Consider the following 26,070-nt stretch of genomic DNA (forward strand, 5'->3'; position numbering starts at 1 on the left):
CCCAGTCGACACGCCTGACGAAATGTACACCTCGCCGCTCTAAATTCGCATGCAGCTCATCGTCTGACTGCATAAGAAAGACTCTGTGAAATATGATCCCTGGACCATATTTAAGTTCTTATGGGGCGTGATGGTTACAGAAACATCCCCCACCTTGTCACAAGCAAGTAACTCCCTTGACTGGGCAGAGGATACGGTTTTGATCAAGACTGACCCAGATCTCATTTTGGACACGCCCTGCACCTCCCCGAACTTCTCCTCTAAATGCTCAGCAAAAAACTGAGGCTTCATTGTCAGGAAAGATTCCCCATCAGCTCTCGAACATACAAGGTACCAGGACGAATAAGATTCACTGCCATCCTTATCCTGATGTTCCTCCCATCGTGTGGCCAGGGAGGGAAACGATTTGGCGTCATGGCTCTGAGCACTATGGGACTTAACATCGGTGGTCATCAGTCCCTTAGAACTACTTAAACCTAACTAACCTAAGGACATCACACACATCCATGCCCAAGGCAGGATTCGAACCTGCGACCGTAGCAGTCGCGCGGTTCCGGACTGCGCGCCTAGAACCGCTAGACTACCGCGGCCGGCTTTGGCGTCATACTTCTGTGCGTTGAACAGAGCTCATGATTGCTTAGAGACTGCTGGTGTTTCACCACCAGCAAGAGATGATGGACTATGCTTTATCGCGTGTCATCCGCCCTGATGCCAACACTCGGACCAGGGGCCATCCCCACGGGTGCCACCCGGCTGCAGCAAAGACCACCTGGCAAGATGGCCATTGCTGGGAGTCCCGATGCCCCAGGGGGATGGGCATCTACTCCTTGGCATACGTGGGGAGTTAACGGTGCAGGCATCAGCAGAGCAATCCCTGTGTGGTCAGGGGGCTACAACCAACAGGATACATGGTGGCCCCACCACAACGGACCAGCTACCATGCTGGATATCAGGTGCAACGAAGTCCGTGGTCATCGTTGACACAAAAATCAGTACTGCATAGTGCATGGTGGAAAACACACCCGGGAAGGTGTCCTCGCCCAAGAGATGGCGAATGGGCAGGACTGCAATGCGACGACGAGAAAGTTGGCTAAAGATCTCAATGCACGATGGACACGATGCACCTTGTAAGGCATCCTTCCCCAATTGGTTCGCTCTTTGGAAAAATTTTTAAGAATGGAGGTCAAACCCTACAGGGGACCATCACATAAAGGCCGAAATGTATGACACTCCTTTTAGTCACCTCGGTCGACAGGCAGGAATACCTCGGGCCTATTCTAACCCCCAGATCCACAGGGGGATCAGCCAGGTGTCTGGATACTTTTGATCACATAGTGTATAACTAATTTCTGGTACTTCATATAAAGTTAATCAAGAACCCTCTCTAGATTGAGCAGAAATGCTTTGAAGTTAGAGGTTGTGGACCTATAAACAACAACAATTATAAGCAACAACAATTTCTCAGAGAGAATAAGACACCTTGATGGGTATATACACACACTCACTTTATGACAAATGTAATGATGAATTTTAATATTTATTGAAAAGCACGATCTGTTGTAAATCTTTCGCAATATGGAAAACTATTTCCATTTAACCAGTTCTTGCTTTCGAGGCTTCTTTATGTCCGCACTGGTTATAGAACATTCACTCAGATATTTAAAGCTATTCATATGTTTTATTGTTCTGTACCTGGTGTTTGCTGCGTTGAAATATCCCTGATAGTTGACATCACTCCAATTGTTTTGTAAGCAGCATATTATGGTTGATAGATTTTTAAAATCTACAAAGATAAATACATGCGTCGGCAAGTTGTAATGTATGTAGTGTGCCATAGTGGTTAGTGTCGTTGGCTGTCGTGCTGCAGGTTGTCAGTTCAAACCGAGCAACTAGCTATTATTTGTTATTTGGTACTTGTCATTTTTAGAAGGTTCTTGAAATATCTTATGTTTGTAATGTATGTATAAATAATAGCATTCTGGAGTAATCAATGTTTGTATAAACAGTTGCACACTCTGTCCAGGAATTCAGTTCAGTTCTGGCTGTAGGTTTGTGTCCATAATAAATGTGCTTTCAGTGCCAAGTGCTGTATTTCATTGACGGCCCTGGATTCGAGAGTGATTACAACATGATACTGTTTGCTGAAGATGCTGGATACTTCAAAATATATACAACACCAAGGCTCCAAATAGGCAATGTCAAAGTGGTCATCTACATGGTCAGGAACCAAAATACAGGCACAACAACATTCCCACAGTCCATATATTGGGGAGACTGACAGATTCCAATCCATCAAAAAGTCATCTGCACATCAGGCATCTGTTAGTTTTCTACAGAGATGTGGTCAGGACCTGATGAAATGGCTGAAAGGATTTAACTGACTCACCAAACACAACAGGTGCAACGACACGATGTGTTCAGCAAATGTGTAGCTTTCCTGGGATGGTACAGCCCAGCAGTGATTTGAGAACAACAAAGAGAAGCTCAATAGCTGGGATAGTCCCGACATAACTGAAGAAAAGTTTGGCAACAATCATCAGGAGGTCTACTTAGCAGAAGAGCAATTGAAGAATAGGGCACAAAGTCATGGGGAAATGACACAGTCCTACATACAGAATGTTTTGGCCCTATGCCACATTTTGAATACAAATATGATAGAAGCTGACAAAATCCCACACATGATGAAAGGAGTTGAAGAAGACATGTACCAAGCTCTTCTGGTAAAGGATGCCACAACAACAGAGAAATTCATCACCTGGTGCTAGCGTACTGAGCAAATCCAACAGAAAGGAACTGGAAGAAAGAAGTATGATCGATTCCGAAATGTGGTTCCTATGGCATATGCGGAAGACCATCACAATCTCTCGTCACCAGGTAGTCACAGAAGAGATACAGCATTTTATGCCAACCAGAACTGTTGGACCAAATAAACAAGATATTGCAGGCACGAATATGGACTCGGTATGTTAGGAAGTAATAGATGTTGAAGAAGACGTGTATCAATCTTTAGCACCAATCTCCAACACCAGACGAAAGTGCCTGGAAGAACGGACTTTGACAATTTGGACTTTTGCCATCTCTATCAAACCACAATCCAGTACCCGACTAATGCGGGTACAATCAACTCCTACACCAAATATAACGCCCCACAGGAGAACATGTATTTGGAAGACAGCGGACATCATGCTGGGGTGTTTCCACTATGGATGTCTTGGACACATTATACGCTACTGCAGACAAGGGAGGTGAGTTTTCGATGACTACTATACTGCCAAATGTCAACCATCACAACAGTTATATTTGCACCAGCCAGCTGCAGACGATTATAGTTGGCCTGTGGGACCAAAGCCATCACTATTCCCCTGGACAAGGTTACTTCCCGAAATGTCATGATTGTTCTCCATTGACATACAGAGGTACCAGTCGCTCGCCTAGCTACTGACTTCAGAAGCATTAAGTGACGCGGCCATCTATGGAGGTGGGGCAGTCACAAATGCAAATCCTCCATTGATAACAGTCACAAAGACATCAGGAAATTTTATTGGCATCATCGATGGCCAACTTGTCCAGGTGCTAGTTGATGCAGGGCTTCTGTTTCTGCAACAATGGATACTTGTCATTGTCAGCTGAAGAAGGCTATATTCCATGATGTGAAAGGAATTGTGCTGAAAGTTGCAGATCAAAAATACATCCATCTGGCAGGAACATGTATATGAATACCTGTCAATGACAGAACTCCGACTTTTGAATTTGTCATTTTAATAGAAGGTAGTTATAACGTTATTAAGGATGGGACTTCTTGCAGTCAAATTCAGAGCTCCAGATTGGTGAAGCTATTCCAACAAGCACACATAACAAAAAATACACTGGGCGGCTGTCTGTTGCTGAAGATGTTATCCCCTTGTCAATTAGATGAGTTCCAGTTATCAGTGAAATCCTCAGTTAAACTGTCAAGCTTTTGTACATTCCTAAAAGATACTCTGGTTCACAAAAGATATCTGCATGCCAGAGACAATCATAAGCATTGCAGATGGCCAACTAGAGTTTGGGTCACAACTTGTTGCAAACAGCCACAACTCATCACAAAAGGTATATGTGTAGGAACAGCCAAATAAGTCCAAGAAGAGTAGCTTAGTCTTATTGATGAAGATTTGTGCTCCACTATCACTAAGACAATGAAAAGGAGGAAGCTGCTATCGAACTGCAAATAGTATCTGGCACAGGTGAGAAACCGCGTTGGCAAGTGACAGCTGTTCTGTGTCAATTTTCAGATGATTTCAAATCTGGAGTGGAGAGAAGACAGACAGATTCATGGTAAAACACCGTATCAACACTGGCGACCATCCACCAATTAGCCAGCAGTTATATACAGTATCACTAACTGAACAATGGATAAACCAGGAGGAAGGGGAGAAGACACTGCAAGATGACTTCACTGAACCTTCCAAGGGTCCTTAGACCTCTCCTGTGAAGGAGGAGGATGACATGGCATTTCTGCATCAACTATTGATGGCTGAACAAAACCTCAAGAAAGAGATGTCTATCCATTGCTGATACCATAGACAATTTGAAAGAAGAAAACTATTTCTCAACAGTGGACACGTATATGGGCTACTGACAAATCATGATTAATGATGCTACAGCCACCTCTGAACATATGATGAACAAGCCATTTTTATACCTTAAACAGATAATGTGTCTTTGTTATCTGGATGATACTGTCTTTTTTCAACATCTAAGCCAACTGACAAAAGTCTTTAAGTATGTTCAGATTGAAGGCCTCTGCTAGAATCCAAAGAAGTGCCTCTTTGCTGCCCAAGAAATAAAAATCTTGGGTCATTAGATGAAAGGTGAATGAGTCCATATGGATCCACAGAAAAAAAGAGCAGTTACAGATCTTCCGACAGTTCAGCACATTTGTGATGAGTGACATTTTCTAAAAATGTGCTAGTACTACTGGCGATCCATTAAAGACTTCTGTACCAAAGCATGTCCCTTGCAAGAACTACTGCATGAGGACACCACATTTTCCTGGAATGAGATGCAAGAAAGATCTCTCTTTATCCTTAACCCTCTGACAGTCGCGCATGTATCTGTGAGATACATGACCCACTTTTTCTCTAATATTACCGCAATGAACAGTGGTAATGGTTTGCTGGCCTTCACAGGAATTTCAGTCTTATCCCGATACTGACAAGGTCATAAATGGGTCAGGAGTGGGAACGTGTACTGCCTGTATCTCTCAGATACAGCGCGCCTACTCGGGTAACGCTTTGTCGCCGCTAATGACTGCAGCTGTTGCATTGTTTGCAGTGTACGCAAGTCGGCAGTTGCGTTGTTGTCTTCTAAATGAAGCAACGTTTCATTGCAGCTACGTGTACTCTCTTTCAAAATGAGTAAACGATATGATCTAGAAAATCCTAAGGATTTGGAAGAAGTACATCGCCTTCTTCTCGACGACGAGGTATCCATTGAAGATGAAGATGATGATATTGCAGAAACTGATTCAGAAACCGAAGATACACTCGAAACACGATCTGTAGACTCAGACACAGATCATGAAGTTGATGAAGAGGAAAATAATGAAGCGCAGGAAACTGATGAACATTACTATTTTGGTGAGTAGAAAAGACAATAAATATGCTTTCAGATGTAATAATAACAATATCTAATAATGGTGTAATGTACTTATTATTTTATTTTAAGTAAGGATGGAACTAAATGGAGGAAAGTGCCTTGGAAAGCAACACAGACACAGCCTCATAATATACTAACCAAACTGCCTGGGGTCGTTGGAGACACAAAGAAAATGGTAACTGAAATTGACTGCTGGAGCCTATTCATCAGTAATGATATCCTAGATCTAATTGTGGCCAACACTAACAGGCGTATAGCTGATCTAAAAGGAAACTTTGCTCTTGAGAGTGACTGCAAGGACACAGACGGAATCGAAATAAAAGCCTTTCTTGGCTTGTTATACCTTGCTGTTGTGTTCCGTGATGGGCAACAGAATGTTCACGACTTCTGGACAGCAGATGACCTTGGTCTGAATATTTTTAGAATGACCATGTCCGAAAAATGTTTCCTGTTCCTAATAAGATGTGTTCGTTTTGATGATGGAGCCACAAGACAAGAACGGCGCAAGACAGACAAATTAGCAGCCGTGAGGGAAATGTTCACCACGTGTTTGAATAACTGCAAGACACATTACTCCCTCGGTCAAAACGTCACAGTTGATGAGCAGCTACCAGCATTTCGAGGCCGGTGTGGATTTCGCCAGTTCATACCATCCAAACCATCTAAATATGGCATCAAAATTTTCTGCCTATGTGATGCCAAGCTTTATTATACTTACAACATGGAAATATATTGTGGATTACAACCAGAAGGATCCTTTCAGAATAACAACTCCGCCAAAGAAGTAGTTCTGAGACTTGCCGAACCAAAATATGGGACGGGTAGAAACATTACAGCACATAACTGGTTCACTAGTTTTGACTTAGTAAGAGAACTGCATAAAAGGAGACTGTTGTTTGTAGGCACAATTAGAAAAAACAAGAAGGAACTGCCATCGAATTTCGTAGCACCAAAAAGTAGACAGCAATATGATAGTGTATTTGGCTACAGCAAGAATGAAACCCTTGTGTCGTATGTGCCGAAAAAAGGGAAAACTGTAGTCCTCCTTTCGAGAATGCATGTATCGTCAAGTGAGGTTTCGGAAGGTTTAGAGAAAAAACCAGCAATTATTCTACACTATAATGACACCAAATCTGGAGTTGATGTAGTTGACAAACTCTGTGCAACCTACAATGTAGCTAGGTCAACAAGAAGATGGCCTATGGTGATTTTTTTCCACCTGTTGAACATTGCAGACATCAACTCAAGAGTAATTTTCTTGGGCAACAAGAATAAATACTCAAATCGGCGCGAGTACCTCAAAACTTTGGCTCTAACTCTACTGCAAGAACATCTCAAAAGAAGAGCTCTTATGATGACTCTACCTGATGATATAAAGTCAATGCTAGTAAAGTACAAACCTAAAGGAAAAGAGCAAGAAAACTCTGAACAATCCTTGGAATCAGAAAACAAGAAAAGAAAAAGGTGCCAGTCATGCTACAGGGAGACAAAAAAGACTTGTCTCAGCAAGTATACATGTGAAAAATGCTGTACACATCTTTGTTTGCTAAAGCACACAAAAATAATTTGTGAACAATGTCTTTCTGTAGAGGGCAATCAGTAAAAAGAGACATGCTTTGATTAGTTCAATAATTTATTTGTATCTATAATAAAATCAATTTTTAAAAGAATTTCATGTACTTCTCCATTACAAAATGTCAAATATTTCTGTTAATTTGAAAGTTTAATGAGCCTGATGTTCACTTCTGTATTTGTAAAATCTGTAACAATAAAGGTAACTGCAATTTAAAACAAAAACAAAAGAAAAAGAACCTGTAAACAAACAAAAAACCACAAAAATCGTCGCATGTATCCACGAGACACATCGCGACTAGTGGCGTCATGAAAGTTGACGCACCTGCTGGAGGGTTAAAGAAGCACTAATATAATCTGCAGTTGTAGCACTGTAAAATGAGAATTCCAAAGCGGAACTTCACAACAACACTACCAGTTATGAGATAAATGCAGTCCTAGTGAAAATTAAGACATGTGTTGAAAATGAAGTAGTTTATGCTTCCAGAGCACTGTCCAAGTCTGAAATGAACTACTCCACAACCAAGGAAGAGGGCCTTGCAATTGTTTGAGCCATCAACATGTTCTGGCTGCATTTATTTGGCAAACCATACACCTTTGTGACAGATCACTATTCTCTGTGCTGGCTGAATGGCCTGAAGGATCTGTCAGGTCAACTGGTGACATGGCCACAAAGGCTTCACAAGTACATCACAGTGGTATGCAAAAGCAGACGCAAACACACGGACACTAACTGCCTTCCAAGGAATCCTTTGGTGGAACACAGCAGTATGGACGAAATCTCAGTCATCACTGTAGTAAATGACATAACTGTTGAACAGGGGGAAGATAAACCACTGCTGAAAACCAGAAAAAGCCTTGAAGGTGGAGGAACCAACCAATGAAGAATTCCAATTAATTAACAGAGCACTGCATAACAGGAACTATGATTCAATGGGACTAAAATGGTTGCTTGTCATCCCAGCTCATTAAAGACCAGCTATCCTGAAGTATTTCCACAATGTTCCAACATTTGGTGACCTGGTATTCGTAAAGACCATAAACAGAATCAGACGCTGGTATCACTAGCCATTCATTAGGCACTGTGTGAGCCAGTTAGGAATGCCAACAACAGAAGAGGGTTCCGCAGTTACCTAGAGGGCCTGTGGTACCAACCCCTGCTGCAGCACTGCCATTCCATGGAACTGGAATCGAACCCTTGGCGAGGTTGCTAAAGTCAATAAACGGCAATCTACAGATAACAGAATGTACAGACCACTTCACCTGCTATGCTATCACTAAAGCTATGTCAACTGCTGAAGCTAATGAAATTGCAAAGTTCCTTGTAGAAGACATGATTCTGAAGCATGAAGCACCCTGTGTGATGATCTCCGATTGTGGAAAAGTTTTGCATTCGAGACTAGTATCAGAGGTAATTTCACGTTGTGACATCATCCACAAGATGAGAACTGCCTGCAAGCCACAGATGAATGACTTCACAGAATGCTTTAATAAGACATTGGCACATATCGCTGTTCCGGAAGAACAATGACAAAACTGCAAAATTCACTAAATCGAGGTTATTGCACCAGTCATCTCAGAGAGAGGTAAAGCATGCTGTGAAAGATCGTCGGAACTGTAGTTATATATAGAGCCACTAGAGGGTAGTTGTGTCCTTGTGGAAATATCAATTGTTGTGACTTGGGTTGAGAAGAACATTGTCATAATTGTCAGTTGCATGTTTCAGTTTGGTGAGTGTAGTAACGTATCCAGTGAAATAAGGACACAAGTTATGAATACTGCAGACTGAGAATCATTTCAACTACAATTTGTGGTGCAATAATGACATAAGTGTACATTGTGTCATTGTTTTCCTGATGTTTGACTGACTTCTGCGTGATAATTGTTCACAGCGCCATTGTTTCCTCAACTTTTAAATAACTTTTTTGTCATAACTGTTCTTCACGTCATTGGTGATGTGAACAAAATGGCTTTTTAATACATTTAGGTCAATTTCATGTCCGTTTTATAGGAGTAAAAATGAGCGACCGAGCAAAGAAGATTATGTGACTTGCTCTTCAAGGGCTAGCGGAGAGTAACAAAGGGACAAGGGAAGCAAACTATTCCATGATAAGTGAACCACAAGCACGGGCAAGCAGTATAGGGCAACAACTATCAAGCCCACACTGTGAAATAACAGACAAGCAAGTGAGCAAGGTGGAGCCACAGGCATCATCATCATCATAACATAAATCCAAGGTAACACAATTGACAGAAGCTTCAAATGTGTGTGTGGTTGAAAGAGCAAGCGAGACAAATCAGATTTGAAAAGGGTGCCAGTAACATCCCCTTCGCTGAGCAGCACTTCCGACAGCAGTTCAGATTTGTCCTCTGGCTCAAATGACGATTATCCATCAAGCAGCGATGAATCGTCTAATTCAAGTGAAACATCAGTCATCCATACAGAAAAAACTCCCATTAAAAAGTCTAAAAAAAGAATTTGAAATGTTAACAACTGGGGCAGAGTAAAAGGCAAAACGTTGAGAAACAACGTAAAAAGTTATACATCACGTACGAGTAAAATTGTCAAGGCTCGAAAAATGGGTGCTCTTTGTACTGATAAATGTATCCTCTCTTGTACAAAGAAAGTAAGAGAAGACTAAAGATGTCAGCTGTTCACGGATTACTGGGCAGTGGGATCTTTACAAAGACAATGGGGTTTTCTAAATACATGCATTGAAACGCTCGTTCTCAAATATTGTCATATTACTGCCCAAGGAAGTAGAAAGCCGAATCGAGTTTTCTACTTGGTGAAAGACGAGCAGAAGATTCGTATGCACAAAACATTTCTGATAAACTCTTTGGGAATAACTGAAAGGCAAATCCCTACTGTTACCGAAGCGAAAAGGACTGTGAATGGGATGGCACCTGTGGACAAAAGGGAACAAAATGGAAAACACCATAAGACTGATCCAGAAATCTTAGAGTCAGTTAGGAATCACATAAACTCAATTCCCCATATTGAGAGTCACTATGTCAGAACTGACACAACAAGAGTATTCATCAATGGGGGCTTATCCATTGCAGAAACACACAGAAATTACTCTTCAGAGTGATCTTCCGCTAACCTGCCAGCCACGAATTATGACACCTATGCGCATATATTCAATACCGAATTTAACATCGGATTTTGTGTTTCAATGAAGGATCAGTGCGACCAATGTGAAGCTTACAAAAACAGTACAGATGAAGACAAGGCAAAGCTACAAGAAGCATTTCAAGAACATCAGGAAGAAAAAGAATTGAGTTGCACAGAAAAAAATCTTGGATACGGAGTTGGCTCAAAATAAGAAGATACAACTAGCTGTTTATGATTTACAATCTGCAATCTGTCTTACCGGTACCAATGGGACAAACATCTGCCTTTTTCTACAAGTCGAGGCTCAACTGTTACAATTTCCCAGTATGTGTCCATACATACAGTTTTTTCACTATGTATTATTACTCTTGAAGTATGCTTTACATATTTTTGTTGTTTGTTGCTGGTTACTGAGACTGGAAACAACAAAACTACCCGTTTCTTTTGGCACCAGGGCATTGTAAACCGAGGCGTGGTAGAAATAGCAACGTGCATCTTACAATATCTTTAAGAGTTATCCAAGAATTCTTGGGACAGATGTCGTATTTTACGCTGACAATTGTTGAGGGCAACAGAAGGACAAGTAAGTACCATAAACTCAGACTGTGATTCACAGAAATCATGTAACAAAACGTTTCTATTGTAAAAATCAGATTGTTTAAAATGTTCATTCTCTTCTATTTCAGATACATGATTCCAACGTATTTGTATGCAGTACAAAGGCTGGATATTCGGTCCATTATGCAAAAGTATTTGATTTGTGGTCACACCCACAATGAGGGAGATGCACTTCACAGCATCATTGAGAGAGCAGTTAAAGAGCGCTAAGAAGTCAGGGCCAATTTATTTCCTGATCAATACATAGCAGTCATCCTTAATGCAAAAAAGAAGGGAAATCAGTTACATCTTACAGAAATGGGTTTTTCAGATTTCAATGACATTAAAACTTTGCAAGATGAGATGGCTCCTTGCATGGCGAAGGACATTGACGGGAGTATTTTCAGAGTGTCCATAATTAAATTATTTCCATGTGAAAAAGGAAGTGATGTGTTTCAGTATAAGAACAGCTACAAACAGTCCCTGAGTGGGGACAAGTTCAGTTCAAAGGGAGAAAGAGACATTTAACAGGGAATGTAGATGGAAGTAATTTGGATCTGAAACCTGCTTATGCTACAAAAATGACACTCTCAGGAAATAAAATTCAAGATCTAAAGAATTTGGTTAACAGCAACATCATTTCTAAATATTACAAGGCCTTCTATGATCCTTTTTCCACATAAATGTAATTTGTTGCTTTTATGTCATTTGGAAATTCTTAATTTCACTTAATATATTATTTTATGTCAGTTATAAGATGCAAATAATAAAAATGATAATAATACAATGAAACTGTAAGAGTGAACAAAAAATTATGGTTTAGAGATACATTTCTTTTTTCCCCATACACCTTCTTTAGTCATATTTGTTAATTTTGATAACTATGTCGGAAGAACAATGACACATTTACTTAAACGATTGCAAGGGGGTGAATGGGATGCTGTTTGAAGGAAATAATTTTTGTAATTTGTAGAGCACACTTAGTGTCACAATTAGGCCAACTTTTAATTCCATAGATAATTTTACTGTTGTTTCATGAAGTTTTTAAAAAATGTCGTTTGGTTTTCTGCCCCTCCTGTAAACCAGTCATATTGACAGTTATGTCATTAGAATGAAATTTTCACTCTACAGTGGAGTGTGCGCTGATACGAAACTTCCTGGCAGATTAAATCTGTGTGCCGGACCGAGACTCGAACTCGGGACTTTTGCCTTTCGCGGGCAAGTGCTCTACCAACTGAGCTACCCAAGCATGACTCACGGCCCATCCTAATAACTTTAATTCTGCCAGTACCTCGTCTCCTACCTTCCAAACTTCACAGAAGCTCTCCTGCAAAAGGCAAAGGTCCCGAGTTTGAGTCTCGGTCCGGCACACAGTTTTACTCGGCCAGGAAGTTTCATATCAGCATACACTCCGCTGTAGAGTGAAAATTTCATTCTAGAAGCATCCCCCAGGCGGTGGCTAAGCCATGTCTCCACAATATCCTTTCTTCCACGAGTGCTAGTTCTGCAAGGTTTGCAGGAGAGCTTCTGTGAAGTTTGGAAGGTAGGAGACGAGGTACTGGCGGAATTAAAGTTGTGAGGACAGGCCGTGAGTCGTGCTTGGGTAGCTCAGTTGGTAGAGCTCTTGTCCGCGAAAGGCAAAGGTCCTGAGTCTCAGTCCAGCACAAAGTTTTAATCTGCCAGGAAGTTTCAGTTATGTCATTATTTTCCTGGTTGGCGATATGCTCTTGATGTACAAGGATGTCGAACAGAAGGTTGGGGTAAATACTGCCCTTCGTGACATCCACATCCAACACAGGCTTCGTACCATTCTTTCTGCTCCACGGTTGTGAGGCGGAAACAACAAAGGATACACTGTTCCAACTTCAACTAGATGATACTAAGGATAACTACGTGAAACCATTCATCACCAGGACTGAAGAAGCAAGACAATGGCTTGCATATGGACACTGGATGCCCTGGGCAAAGACGGAGAGCACTGTAATGACAAGCACTGGCCACTGACATACAGCATTGGAGACTTGGTATGGATTTTTACACTTGTGCAGAAAATTACTAAAGTCCTATTTTGGACTGTAGCGTATCCTTTGTTGCTTGTCGGACATCACATACGAAGTCGAGGATTATGATCCTTCATCAAAAAGACAAAAACTTAGAGACAACGTCAATGTCCTCTGTATGTAGCCCTACAACATTTCAGGTATGCAGACTGGTGATGGGTGGTTCAAGTAAAGTGAAGACCCTTGCGATTATTATGAACCTTTGATGGGAGGCGCAACCTACAATGTTCATCACGGTGAAGTGGCTGTAACAAGATGAGAACATGAGGATCTGCCAGTGGCACCATTCAGACGACCCTTGACAATATCTACAGCCACAGTACTGTAGTTGGCTCCAATAAGAACTTCTGAAACAGCAAATCACTATTACTCCAGTAGAGGGAGCAATGCCACAAGCTGTGGTTCTTGCTGGGTGGTGTAGTGGTTAGTGTCACTGGCTGGCATGCTGTCGGTTGTCAGTTTACACCCAACAACCAGCAATCATTTGTTACTTAGTATTTATCATTTCTGGAAGGTTCTTGTAATCTTGTGTTTATAATGCTTCTATATTCTGGAGTATTCTACATAAATACCAGCATTCTGAAATATCCAGTGTTTGTATAAATAGCTGCACTCTCCGTCCAAGAATTCAGTTTTGTTCTGGCTGTACAATGGTGTTTTGTAATAAACATACTTTCAGTGCTATAAACTGTATTTAACTGATGACCCCGCTTTTCGATTTGGATTCGAGTACGGTTACGATGTGATAATATGCTTCTCTTATTAATGTTTTCAGATTTGCATGTAGCACATCACAGTTGATGGAATCATACACATTTTTAAAATCTACAAACATAGATACAGTTTGCCTCCTTCTTGGCATACATTATGTTATTAATATCATCAGATTTGGAAGTACCATATCACATGTTATGGAGTCATATGCATTTTTAAAATCTACAAACGTAGATGCATATGGCCTTCCTCAAAGCACATATTTTCTTATAAATATTTTCACACTTTTTGAGATTTTACATCACTTCATGACAAATGCAGTGTAGATCTTTTCTTTCTCTGGCAAGCACAGAATTAACAGTAATAAAGGGTAATCAACTGAACCCAACTGAAGTATTCCATGTTTGCTGCAAATATACCCCACAACAAGTGACTAAATAATTTGTTGTAGTGTGCATCACATGTGCTTCAAACTATCTGATTGTCATTTACAATGGTGCAGTCACTAGGCAAGGGATTTCATATGACTGCAACATGTAACTGTTGGGTGTCAATTTTTTATTGCTAAATTACAGTGAGTTGCTCATTAACTTGGATGAACTCTGTAAACATTATATTGTGTATTATCTGTTAGAAACCTTAGAACGGTTGTTCATTCTTCTTTGAATTACTTTGTGTAGTCTGTTGCAGTGTCTGTTGTGTCAGTCTGCTGAATAAGTGGGTATGATCAGCATTGGCACTGTCACCACATGTTTGTGAGACCAAGGACTTTCGACGCAGCTCTCTGGCAAAAACAGATACCAGCTCTAAAAACATAATCTATTATCAGCAGTAATCTGTACCCCATTTCAGACCTGGAAGAAGTTTGGTCTTTGAACTTCTGGCCAATGACACATTTTGTTCCCTAGTAGAGCAGACTGTTTTTTTTTTTCCTTGAAATGAAACTATATGGTTCCAGAGACCTTTTTAAGTCTCAGACATCTGTGATGTATATATGCAGACTAAAGTGACGAATGGAAATTTATACCAAGGTCAGGGTTTGAATCAGGGTCTCCTGCTCACTAGGCAGATGCACTAACCACTACACCACTCTGGCACAGTAGCTTTGCACAACTGCATGGACTGCCCTTCATTCCTCAAACCAAATTCCCATTCACACCCCAGCCCACTTTTCTCTCTCTCTCTCTCTCTCTCTCTCACACACACACACACACACACACACACACACACACACACACACACACACACACACACGATGCTATTAGTAGCACTTATAAAAGCAGAATATAGTTTCAAAAGAAGCAACTTCAGTTATTAAAAAAAGAAGTTCACAAAAAGGAGAATATGTATGTGATGCTAAAAATGAAATTCCATACATAAATACTATAAATATACTTAATACACTTCAATAACTTTTGACTGATTATTTACACCTACTTTAAACTATACTTACCATGCTTTCTACTGGCCAGATTAAAGTTAACGTGATAGCACAATTAATTTTGGTTTTGTTCAATTTTTACACAAAACAGATCTAAAAATTTTGTGCATGTTTACTTTATTCAAGTTTTAAGTTTTACATTACATTGTTACTACAGAGTTCTGCCTATTGTCTAATAAAACATACAAAATACTGATTTTGGTACCAGACACTGCTAGCATGAGGATTCTTAAATAGTGTAACTACATGCCTGAAGGCTTAAGTTATAAAAGTTTCTTCAAATGTTCAAGAAAATGTGTAACTTAATAATTTTAGTGTTTAAATATTTAAGTGTTTTCATCCGATACTGTGGGCTTTTTTCGACCTTTTGGCCTCACAAGTTCATATTTTTCACTGGTGTAGCCTGGTGTTAGAAGGGCTTTCACAATGCGGAAAGGTTCCACTTTTCTCGAAATCACTAAATGCCGTTGCTCCTGCTTGCCATAGCTCTTTGACTTCAGGTCAAATTTGGCAGCAAGGCTAAAAAAGAAAGGACACATCACTTCATTATCACATCACATACATGTAAGAACTTGAGACAACCATACTATCTATGACTGCCTAAATGTCTCAGGAATTAACAGAGGCACATGTGGCACTGTAAGAAGACTAGCAACTATAATTAAACTATTATGTACAACATATGCTCTATTTTCCACACATGGCAAAGTTACAAGGGTGTTATAGAGTACGATATTTGCCATTCACAGCAATACTCTACCAACTGAGCCACATGAGCTCATGCATTACTTCTAATTACAATTAAACTAGTTGAAACAGAGAAAACATCCTAATACACTTTCCTTCTCATCCCGTGCGGAAAGTCTCCCCTGACCCAGGGTTCTGTGTGACTTTCCCGAAATCTACCTCTTTTCCTAGACCTCTCCAGTCCTTTTTCTACATTCCTCTTCCTTCCCCTTCAACCCTTCTGCCTGAAGAAGGCACCACTGTCTCTGAAAGCTTGCCTAATTACTACCTTCTTTTAAGAGAGTGTTCTGCAGCTGCTTGGTGAGTAAATTTTTTTATCTACAAAATTAAATTGTTATACACTCTTTGAATTGTGCAGTGAAAATTATTTCAAATTTCAAAACTAATAGAAAAAAGACTTCAGGTTAGAAGTCAATGCCGTTAGCATATGTAAACTGATGCAGTAAACATATATTATATCTTAAATAAAAAAGATTATTTAATAGGAAACAGTATTTCCCTAAGCACTGATGAGGCTTTATTAACTCCAGACACCACACAAGCTTTTCGAGCAGAAAAAGTAGTTGACAGTAAGGGATACTTTAAAGTTTTCCAGATTTCCAATTTCCTATCTTCAGTGTGCCACAAAACTTCCGTACTCAAAATCCTTGGATGCAAAGTCCATATAGAAATCATCCTAGTAATATGAATAATTATTTTTTAATCACAATTTATTCACTGCCAAGAATTTGACTCATTTCACCTTCGACCAGAAACTTGCATTGTGTCCACTAATGGAACAAAATACCCCTTGCCATGCACTGCACAGAGGCTTGCACAATATGTTATGTACATGCAGATTTAAATGGATTGTAAGCTGTTTTTATCACGCTGTTTGTCTATTGTTTCAATCTGAGGTGCACTGTTAAAGCAAATTTACTCTGATAATATGTATTAGTCAGCAAGGTGAACTGGTGACTAGGCTGTAGTGAGAACTAAGTTGGTCACATGACTAGGCACAGTCAAGTTCCAATTCAAAGCAGTTTACATAGTTACTTCACAGTGCAAGTGTGGAAAGTGATCACAAAAAGCAATCACGAAAATACATTTGCGGGAAGCCATGATAACTTTCTGTTAATGCCATTAATTTTAATGACAATGAGAATGAAAAAGGTGTGATACATGATAGAAGATGTTAGTAAGCAACTATTAAATAAGCCAATGGTGTGCAAATTACAGAAGGAGGGACCTCATACCGACCGGAGCAGAAATCAAATATCTTCTCAGAACAGAACAAGTAAAATGCATATAGTAAATGTATTATTAGACAGCAATTTCTCTGACATAATGAAAAGTACACAGAAAAGGACTTACAGGCTAGCAAAGAAAGTGAGAGAGAGAAAAGTGTTACATCTATGGAATTTGATTTTAAAAGGTGCCTGAATGAACGAATTAATATGCGTTGACGAAAGAATACATTTTTTATTAAAAAAATGAAGCAACAGAATTAGAGTGGCCAGTGTTTTCTATATTATTGATACACACTACACTGTGAACAAATGTTGCAATGAGGCAGAGTCCACCAAGTGTTGGCAAACAAAAGTACCAGGTAATGTTTGATTGATGTATAAGTACAGTTTTGCTTCATGGTCACTTTTCCTCTATGACAGTAAGAGGAAAACTTTGGCCTATCAAGGATAAATGACCAGAAAAAGGTTAAAAATACACGGAGGCGGAAAATGCCAAACTTCTGGCATTAATTAAGGAGCATCAATCTTCCTCTCTTTATTCCACTGACAAAATTTTGCAACAAAATAGTTCCCTACCTATTGCCGCCATACTATCTAGACCTAAATCACACCCAACAAGTGTGGAATCCATAGTCGTAATACGCTGAGAATCTTGCGCTCATAAACCCCCCCTCCCCCCCCCCCCCCCCAAAAGCTAATAATGCTTTTGGTGCTAATAAATCATTGTTGTCTGTCATCTTGCCTGTTGTAAACCTTTTGATGTAACACTACTTTGGTGCATGTGCATCAATATTTCTGCATTTATACTCAAGTGGATTTTCAGTTGCTCTCACAAGGCCAAGTGGGCCTCTTTCCAGACCTTTCAATTTGAAGTGGTTACCAGGAATCAAACTAAAGACCTCAGCATTAGCAGCCTGAAACACTAACCACAGTGTCAGTTTGCTTTGGCTGTTGTGGCATTGGCTTTTACTGTACTGACATTCGAAGATCTGAAACGCCATGGATCCCAGCAAAAAAAGTGTGTGATTACTATTGAAGGACAGATACTTTGACAGACGAGCAAACTAGAAATGTAATAAAATTGGCCAGCAAAGATTCTAACAAATATCATTATCATCCACGACTGAGACAGCATATGACAAATCAACAGACACCCCTATGGAAAACAGTGACACCACCAGAGAAGTTAGTTTCAAGGCCAATGGCAGTGAAGTGCCATGAGCAGCAAAGGTAAGACATACCTTATGTCCTGTTATTGTTCTTGTTCTAAATGGGCATCTCATTCAGTGCTGTGTAAAGACGTGTAGCATGTGACAGCATCCCACTTGCATGAGTACTGGAAGGTATGCTGTGTAAGTATGAGGGTTCTGCCACCATAGCCAGACAACCAGTTTGCTTTGCTGTGTAATATATACCTAAGTTTTTACTGAAACCCCTAATTGTTTAAAGTGAGTTCTAATACATTTTTGGATGGATACTGCGTGTGGTATGTGGCTCAGTGGATAAATTTGTTCGAAATTGAAAGTTGTTAACATCGGATCTCTTTTCCTGTTAGATGATCCGACATCCAGCTCCTGCAATGTTTTGTATGTATAAGGTGCTCCAAGGCCCCAAATGTCAGTAATATTTATTTATTTATTTAAATTTTACAAACAGACCGCCTTTTCATCCATTGCTTTTTTGCAGAGACTACAACAATCAACTGCTTCACACTGGAATAGGCCATATTGTTGGCAGCAAAATTGCCATGCCAATCGAATCACATTACAGGATCATGTGACTTGTGCAACTGAGGACTCTCGAAGTGGTGGCCGAAAAACTTCTCTCTCTTCTGTTCCGAGCCACCGCTAAATTGCTTAGTTTCTTTATCTTGGCAATCTCCCTTGTCCTTCAAGATGGGTCTGGAGCTATTGGAGTTACCTTCTCTCACCCCCTGACAATCATTAGCATATAATCCCCATGACTAGATAATCCAATATAGTTTCTTTTTCTAAATTTGAATACTGTATATTAATTATAAGCCCATGCCACTTTACAATCCTGACTACACCACCATGTAGAGTGCAAAAACTGTCATCAGAATCGGGATGCCGGATTCATCTTGTTTTCGGCTTTGAGATGATGCATACAAATTACTAACACATGAGCAGATGTGTGAAATCATTATGCGGGGGAGTCTGGCTCTGTGCTGTGACACAACTGATCACTTAGCATAATCAGGATCACTTAGCGCAATCAGTCAGGACTGCCTGCCGCAGTGTAGCCAGAGCCGCCACCACTGCTACAGCTGTGCAGGGTCGTCCCACTTCTCTCACCTCCTCTGACACTTTCGCACGAGGTCATGTCATGGGTACGATGACCCTGCACCATCCCGATGTCAGATGCTGCTGCCATGTTACTACCATTTGTTGATAAACAAATGTAAGTCATGAGCTTTGCTTTTAGAAAGAAGATGGCACCAAAGCTGATACCGCCAGTGATGTTGCCAAAAGCTGCTGCTGAAGACTTTGTTTGATGTTTGTAGTTTAAAGGGATGCCCAAACCAGGTCACAGGGCCACCTGTAGATGGATCCAGAAATGCAGTTCCGGGTGGAGAATGAAGGTCTGCAAATGCACCTTTAATGAGGCATTAGTAAATGGAAGCTGCAAAGCAGCACTGTACCCACAGCCAGCCTCGCTTGTACATTTTTGGGGTTCCCACAGGCAGTTCTGTTCCAGCCAGTAACTGGTGTTGCTATGGGTTTGCTGTTTTTCACCTTTGCAGGTAAACCAGGCATAAATGTCTACATTTTCATACAAAATTTAATGATGTACGGAAACACTCTGCAAGGGGTCATGAAATGTTGGCAGGGGTCACCTACGTGAAGTTGCAAGGAGAGGCTCATGCTTTTGTAAATTCCGGGGAAGGGCTAACAAACTATCAAGGCATTTGATTTCCTTTCAAAAGGGCTAGTTGATAGATATAGAAATAAACATAGTGTTAACTGCTGAAAGGAAAAAATTTACATCCTATGCCAAAATTTCAGACAGGATTTAGAGCGCTTTGCTGGAGAAATCAGAGTTGTGTTGTGGTGTACTTGTGTACTAGGGGAATGAGGAACTTCTCAGGAAAGTACGTTGTGAAGATGTATTTGTCCATGGGACTGACCCAGAGGTAAGTGCCATACACAATTGTGCTTTGCCAAATACATTAAGGGAGGCCATACAACTTATGTTTCTATGCAAGAAGGCAATCTTTCACTAGGGTTAATCCCACTAGATATGCATTCACTGTTGAAGTGTTCTGCATTTGTTGTAAATGCTCAGGTCACAAGGTTACTGAGTGTTTGGCACTGGCGTTGTGGCTATTGTAGAAAGAGCGGACACAAAGGAGAAATTGTCCATCTCTACAGCATCACTTGGCAAACAAAATATGTTGGTGAGGTGCTCGAAGGAATGCAAATATGGAAAATGTAAATGGGAGCAATTCTGTACTGTCCCTTGCTCCCCTTCCGCAAAGTGAAGCCAGTAAGGCAGGTTGGACTCATTCAGGTCGCAAACACAATTTTGTAAGGTAAAATCGAAGACAGACAGTCTACCTTTATCACTGATTCAGGTGCACAAATAAGTGTTTTGTTCATTAAATCTACAAACGGCCGAGAACTAAAACTACAGCATTGTACACCGAGTTGAATGAGAAAAAAGGTAATTCACTCAACAGGCTCACAAAATGTGGAACTGGAAATAAGACGAAAGGAAGTACCAGTTCATATTCAATGTGTGTTAGAATTTTGATACCATGATACCATTCGGGGGAGGGGGGGGGGGGGTAGTCCACGATTCTGGCTGGGTCCCTGTTATATGAATGCAAGGGAGTCCAGAAAGAACAGCCACATTCCAACAACACACTAACCCACCTACCATTGCACAGTACCGGAAAAATCATTTGGATAGATTTGATGAAAGATTCTTTAAGCAGAGATATTTTCTTATTGGATCCACTAACAAGAAATGAAGTTTTAGACAGTAAACAGACACATGTGAAGTGCAGTTTATTTTGGATGAGTGTGACTGAAAAAGGTACATTTTTGCTCATGAGCATAGAAATTTTGAAGCATAAATGCGAAAATTCCCTGGGATACCATAGTTGCCAAAGTGCATGAAGTAAATACTGATGAGATGAACAGCATACCAAGAAAATGAACAGCCTGAAAGAATGGTTCACATAAATTCCATCTCAGTTACTCATCTATACAAGCAGAAACTGAAAAGAAACTTGGAACACCTGTGTCAGGTAGATCAGGATGTACTGTACCCTGTTCTAGCCAATTTTACGAGTTTGTTGAAGAAAAGAAACAACTTCCAGCACCCTCTTTAACATACCATGAGATTCCTACATGTGATGCTAAGTTTATAGCCAAGAAACCACATCGCTTACCCTGTTGCTTGAAGCACATAGTGCAGACAAATAAGGCAGATTTACTGGAAACTAGAGTAATTCAACCTTCTTTCAGTACCTAAGGGTCACTGGTCACGGTAATCCCCAAGAAAACCAATAATGGAGAAAAGCCTTACCTAATTTGTTTAGACATGAGAGCAGTCAACATGATTGCAAAACTGCATACTTACCTCCTTCCAAGGATTGATGACACATTGGGTCACCCTGGCAAATGCAAATTCTTCACTGTCTTTTATATGTGCTCTGGCTACTATCAAATTCCTATGACAATGGAATATCGGGAAAATAAAGCTTTTTCTGTGTCCTCCGGGCATTACGAATAACTATGGATTCCTTTTGGCCTCGGGTATGCCCCTGCTACATTTAGTGTTTTGCTGATTTACTTTTATGAGGTTTACAGTTAGCCATATGCCTAGTATACCTGGATAACATAACTGTCTTTCCAAGCACCATGAGAGAGCGTGCAGTATGACTAAGAAACATACTAACTAGTGTTAGTGATGCTAATCTAAAAACGAAATTAGAAAAGTTCAGTTTCATGTCATCAGGAGTACACTATTTAGGCCACATAATTTTAGCAGATGGTGTAAGGCCAGACCCGCGATTAATGGACGCAGTGGAAATTAGAGGATTGGAATCATTTCTTGGGTTAACAAATAACTATCTTGATTTAGTGGAGAACTATGCATACATCATGAAAGGGTTTACAAAATTACTAAAGAAGGGAATTTTTTTTGCCTGGACAGTGAACAGCAAGAGCGCTATGTTCAAACTGAAAGAAATTCTTACAAATTCACCTAACTTGGTTCACCCGGATAATGTGATATCTTTTATCTTGTCAGCTGATGCTAGCAGCATCGCTGTCAGCTACGTTTTGAGTCAAATACAAGACGGTAAAGAAAAACCGATCCATTATGCATCACATCTGCTGTATCAAGCTGTGCAAACCTACATTACCACAGGAAAGGAACTTCTGCCACTTGTTTTCGGCACCCATTACTTTCAGTGTTACCTATGTGGTTATCAGTTCACAGTAACTACTGATCATACGACTTTAGAATGCCTTTTGAATTCAAAAAATGCAAGTAGCAGACTTGTTAGATGCAGTGAATATGACTACACAGTCAAACATATGCTGGACAAGTTAAACCAGTATGCAGATGCCATGAGTAGGAAAGTTAAGACTCTGCAAGTAGATGACATACTTATCACAAGAATATGGTGCCGAGTGTAAAAAATTGGGTATCTTGCTCAATTTTGTTACGAGAGATGATGTTTTAGATAAGATAACACCTCTTGAGAATGGACAGTATTTGCAAAGGCTATCCGCAAGCACATACTGCAACTATGCCATGATAGCACATAGGGATGCCACAATGGAAAAAGCACTACACAAGCATGCATGGCAGGCCATTACTGATGGCTGCAACAAATGAAAGATTTAGATGATTATATTTAAAATTGTTTCTCTCTGGCTAAGAGAGCACAAGGGTGTAGACCAAATAAACCTCTTCAAACTTCGGCTGTAGCAGCAGGACCTTTTAAAATTGTAGCACTCGATATTGTGGGACTGTTTCCCCATAACAGTCTAAAATAATAGATATGTTTGATCGAACACTGACCATTTCTTTCACTATCTTGTTATGATACTGACTGCAGAGACAATTGCAAAAGCATTCATCACTCATTTATTACTACTACAGTGACAGAAAAAATAATCACAACACCAAGGAGTCGTGCGATGTAAATGGAAGATGGTAGGCGTGTTTCTACATCTAAAAGATTATGTATATTTAAATTTCACATCAATCGCATTAGAGTGGCGCCAATAGTGCCACTATGATAATTCAACTCAGGTCTGCTTTAAGTACATACCATAATGGTCTTGAGCATTAGTTACCTTTGAGACCGGACGTGGTGAGTTGATGTTAATCGAGAATGTCTTTAAGGCTACAAAGATGCCATTATCAACATTGCACTGAGTCTGAATGAGGTTGTCTAATAGCGCTACAAGATGCCGGATGTTCCTTTTGCGATGTTGCAGAAAGACTGCGCAGGAATGTAGCCACTGAACACGAGTGCTGGCAGCGGTGGTCACAAAATGTATAGTCACAAGAAGACCGGGATCCAGATGGTCACATCACACTACCAAGAGGGAAGACCGTAGTGTTCAGCATATGGCTCTGGTGCACAATACTGCATCTACAGCAGCAATCTGAGCAGCAGTTGACACCACCGTGACACAAAAATCTCTTACAAATTGATTACTTCGAAGACAGCTCCAAGCCAGACGACTTCTAGCATGCATTAAACTGACCTCAAAACACTGCCATTTGCGACTTCAGTGGTGTCAAGCATTAGCCATTAGAGGGCAGGGTGGAGGTCTGTTGTGTTTTCTGATGAAAGCTTGTTCTGCCTCAGTGCCAGTGATAGCCATGTGTTGGTTAGGAAGAGGCCAGTTGAGGGCCTACAACCAGCCTGTCTGCATGCTAGACACACTGGACCTAAAACTGGAGTTAAGGTCTGGGGTGCGATTCCATACGACAGCAGGAACACTCTCGTGGTTATCCCATGCACCCTGACTGCAAAATTGCATGTCAATCTGGTGATTCGACCCATCATGCTGTCATTCATGACCAACATTTCAGGGGGTATTTCCCAACAGCATACGCTTGCCCACATACTGCTGTTGTACAGTTTGGCAGTTACACTGGTTATTAAAGTAATAGATTTCACACTTGCAATGGCTTATCTCACACTTATATTAACCTGTGATCTTGCCATGTTAATCACTTATACATGTTATCTAGACAAAGGCCCTTATAAAAGATCAAGAGGCACACTTTATGTCCAACATTATGGTACAGATATATCAAGTACCTAAATTAAAAATATGGAGAACTATGTCATTTCACCCTTAGAGTAATGGTAGGGCTGAACATGTTGATTAAACAGTGGTGATAGGTCAAAATGTTTTTGTATTATGTGCTCAGCTCACATTGAGATTGGGATCATCTATTACCATGCAATTTTGTCACGCAATGTAGGGCTATATGAGACAATAGGACTGAGTCTCTATGAGGTTGTTTATAGTCACAAACTGCATTACCCTTACAAGACCGAGAAGTCACTTTCTGGGATAAATTCCATGGAAGTGAAAAACCTGTGCAAAAGATTTAAACTAATTTGGTAGAGAGTTCATCAGAATAATGCAGCTGTGACACAGAGACAACAGCTCCGTAATCATATGAATGGTAGGATGGCACTATACTAAGTAGGAAATTACATAATGTTACAACAAACCGCAAAGAAACCGTGCAGAACTAAGAAATTTAAGTTCCCCTGGGATGGACCGTTCTGGACATTGCATTTCACATCACTTGTCAATGTCGAATTACAGCTCTCAGACCAGAACATTGTAATTAATTTTGATCACTTAATGTAGTATAAAGAAAAATGGTTCAAATGGCTCTAAGCACTATGGGACTTAACATCTGAGGTCATCAGTCCCCTAGAAATTAGAACTACTTAAACCTAACCTAAGGACATCACACACATCCATGACCGAGGCAGGATTCGAACTTGCGACCGTGGCGGCCGCGCGGTTCCAGACTGAAGCGCCTAGAGCCACTCGGCCACACTGGCCGGCCGTAGTATAAAGATAGTGATGTAGTATCTTCCACAGTGGAATCAGCAAAACTCTGAAGGAACTGTTCAGAACAGAAGCAAATGTTCAGTAAACTGTTACACAGATGTTACTGTAATTTACTTCTATTCCTGCATATAATTTATGGTCCAAGGATTAAGACTGAATCTTAAGTCTCGAGTTGGAAATAATGTCAGTATTTTCTATGTCACTCTTTTGCTTAGCCATATGATGATTCTGTTGTGAGTTTTTGCCTCACTGGTCGTGATTAAGTAGAAACTTTGTGTAAGTGTAGCATATATATTGTTGTGAAGTTACCTCTGTGCCTTACAGGGTTTTCTAGCATGTTAATTTGGTATTATCACTGCCTGGACAGAACTTCTTCCCCACTGGATTGCTTGCTATGGGCCAAAAATCTGTCCATTGTTGACATCTACCCTTTGTCAAACAACATTAGTCACGCAGTCTTTTCTCCTCTGCGCACCACTCTGTGTTCTAATGTGGTTCTCTATGGTCGTAATGTGGTTCCACAAAACTAGCAGGCCCCTGTACTATAAACGCATCACTCTTTTGTATTGGTTTGTAGCACACTCCCCATTATCCCAAAAATTAAAGTGTGCCCTTTTCAGCCTAGTTACCCTCTTTTGCTTATTCCTCTATATTTTATTATGTGCCTCTACTACAGAGTGATTTCATCATATATTTGCATTATTTTGCTGTTTAGAGGCATTGTCACTGCATGGTATTCACCATTATCTGGTGTGGCAAAGTTATGTTCAAAGTTTACAAAATTTGAAAACTTTTGCAACAAGGACGCACATCACAAGCCACTAATGTGGAGAAGGTAACTGCTGTGTTTTGAAGGAATTTG

General features: G+C 40.4%; 1 protein-coding gene across 2 annotated transcripts in view; it reads right to left on the bottom strand.

The window, feature by feature from the left end:
- Positions 1 to 15,237: 15,237 nt before the first annotated feature.
- LOC126248522 (uncharacterized) overlaps positions 15,238 to 26,070 on the bottom strand; it is a 162,815-nt gene continuing 151,982 nt past the window's right edge. For both annotated transcript variants that reach the window (XM_049949575.1, XM_049949576.1), the window contains one exon: positions 15,238 to 15,658. In XM_049949575.1, coding sequence (XP_049805532.1) covers positions 15,466 to 15,658 — 193 coding nt within the window. In that variant the 3' untranslated portion in view covers positions 15,238 to 15,465. The remainder of the gene's footprint in view (positions 15,659 to 26,070) is intronic.

The sequence above is a fragment of the Schistocerca nitens genome, chromosome 3 (genome assembly GCF_023898315.1).
Source record: "Schistocerca nitens isolate TAMUIC-IGC-003100 chromosome 3, iqSchNite1.1, whole genome shotgun sequence".
Classification (NCBI taxonomy): domain Eukaryota; kingdom Metazoa; phylum Arthropoda; class Insecta; order Orthoptera; family Acrididae; genus Schistocerca; species Schistocerca nitens.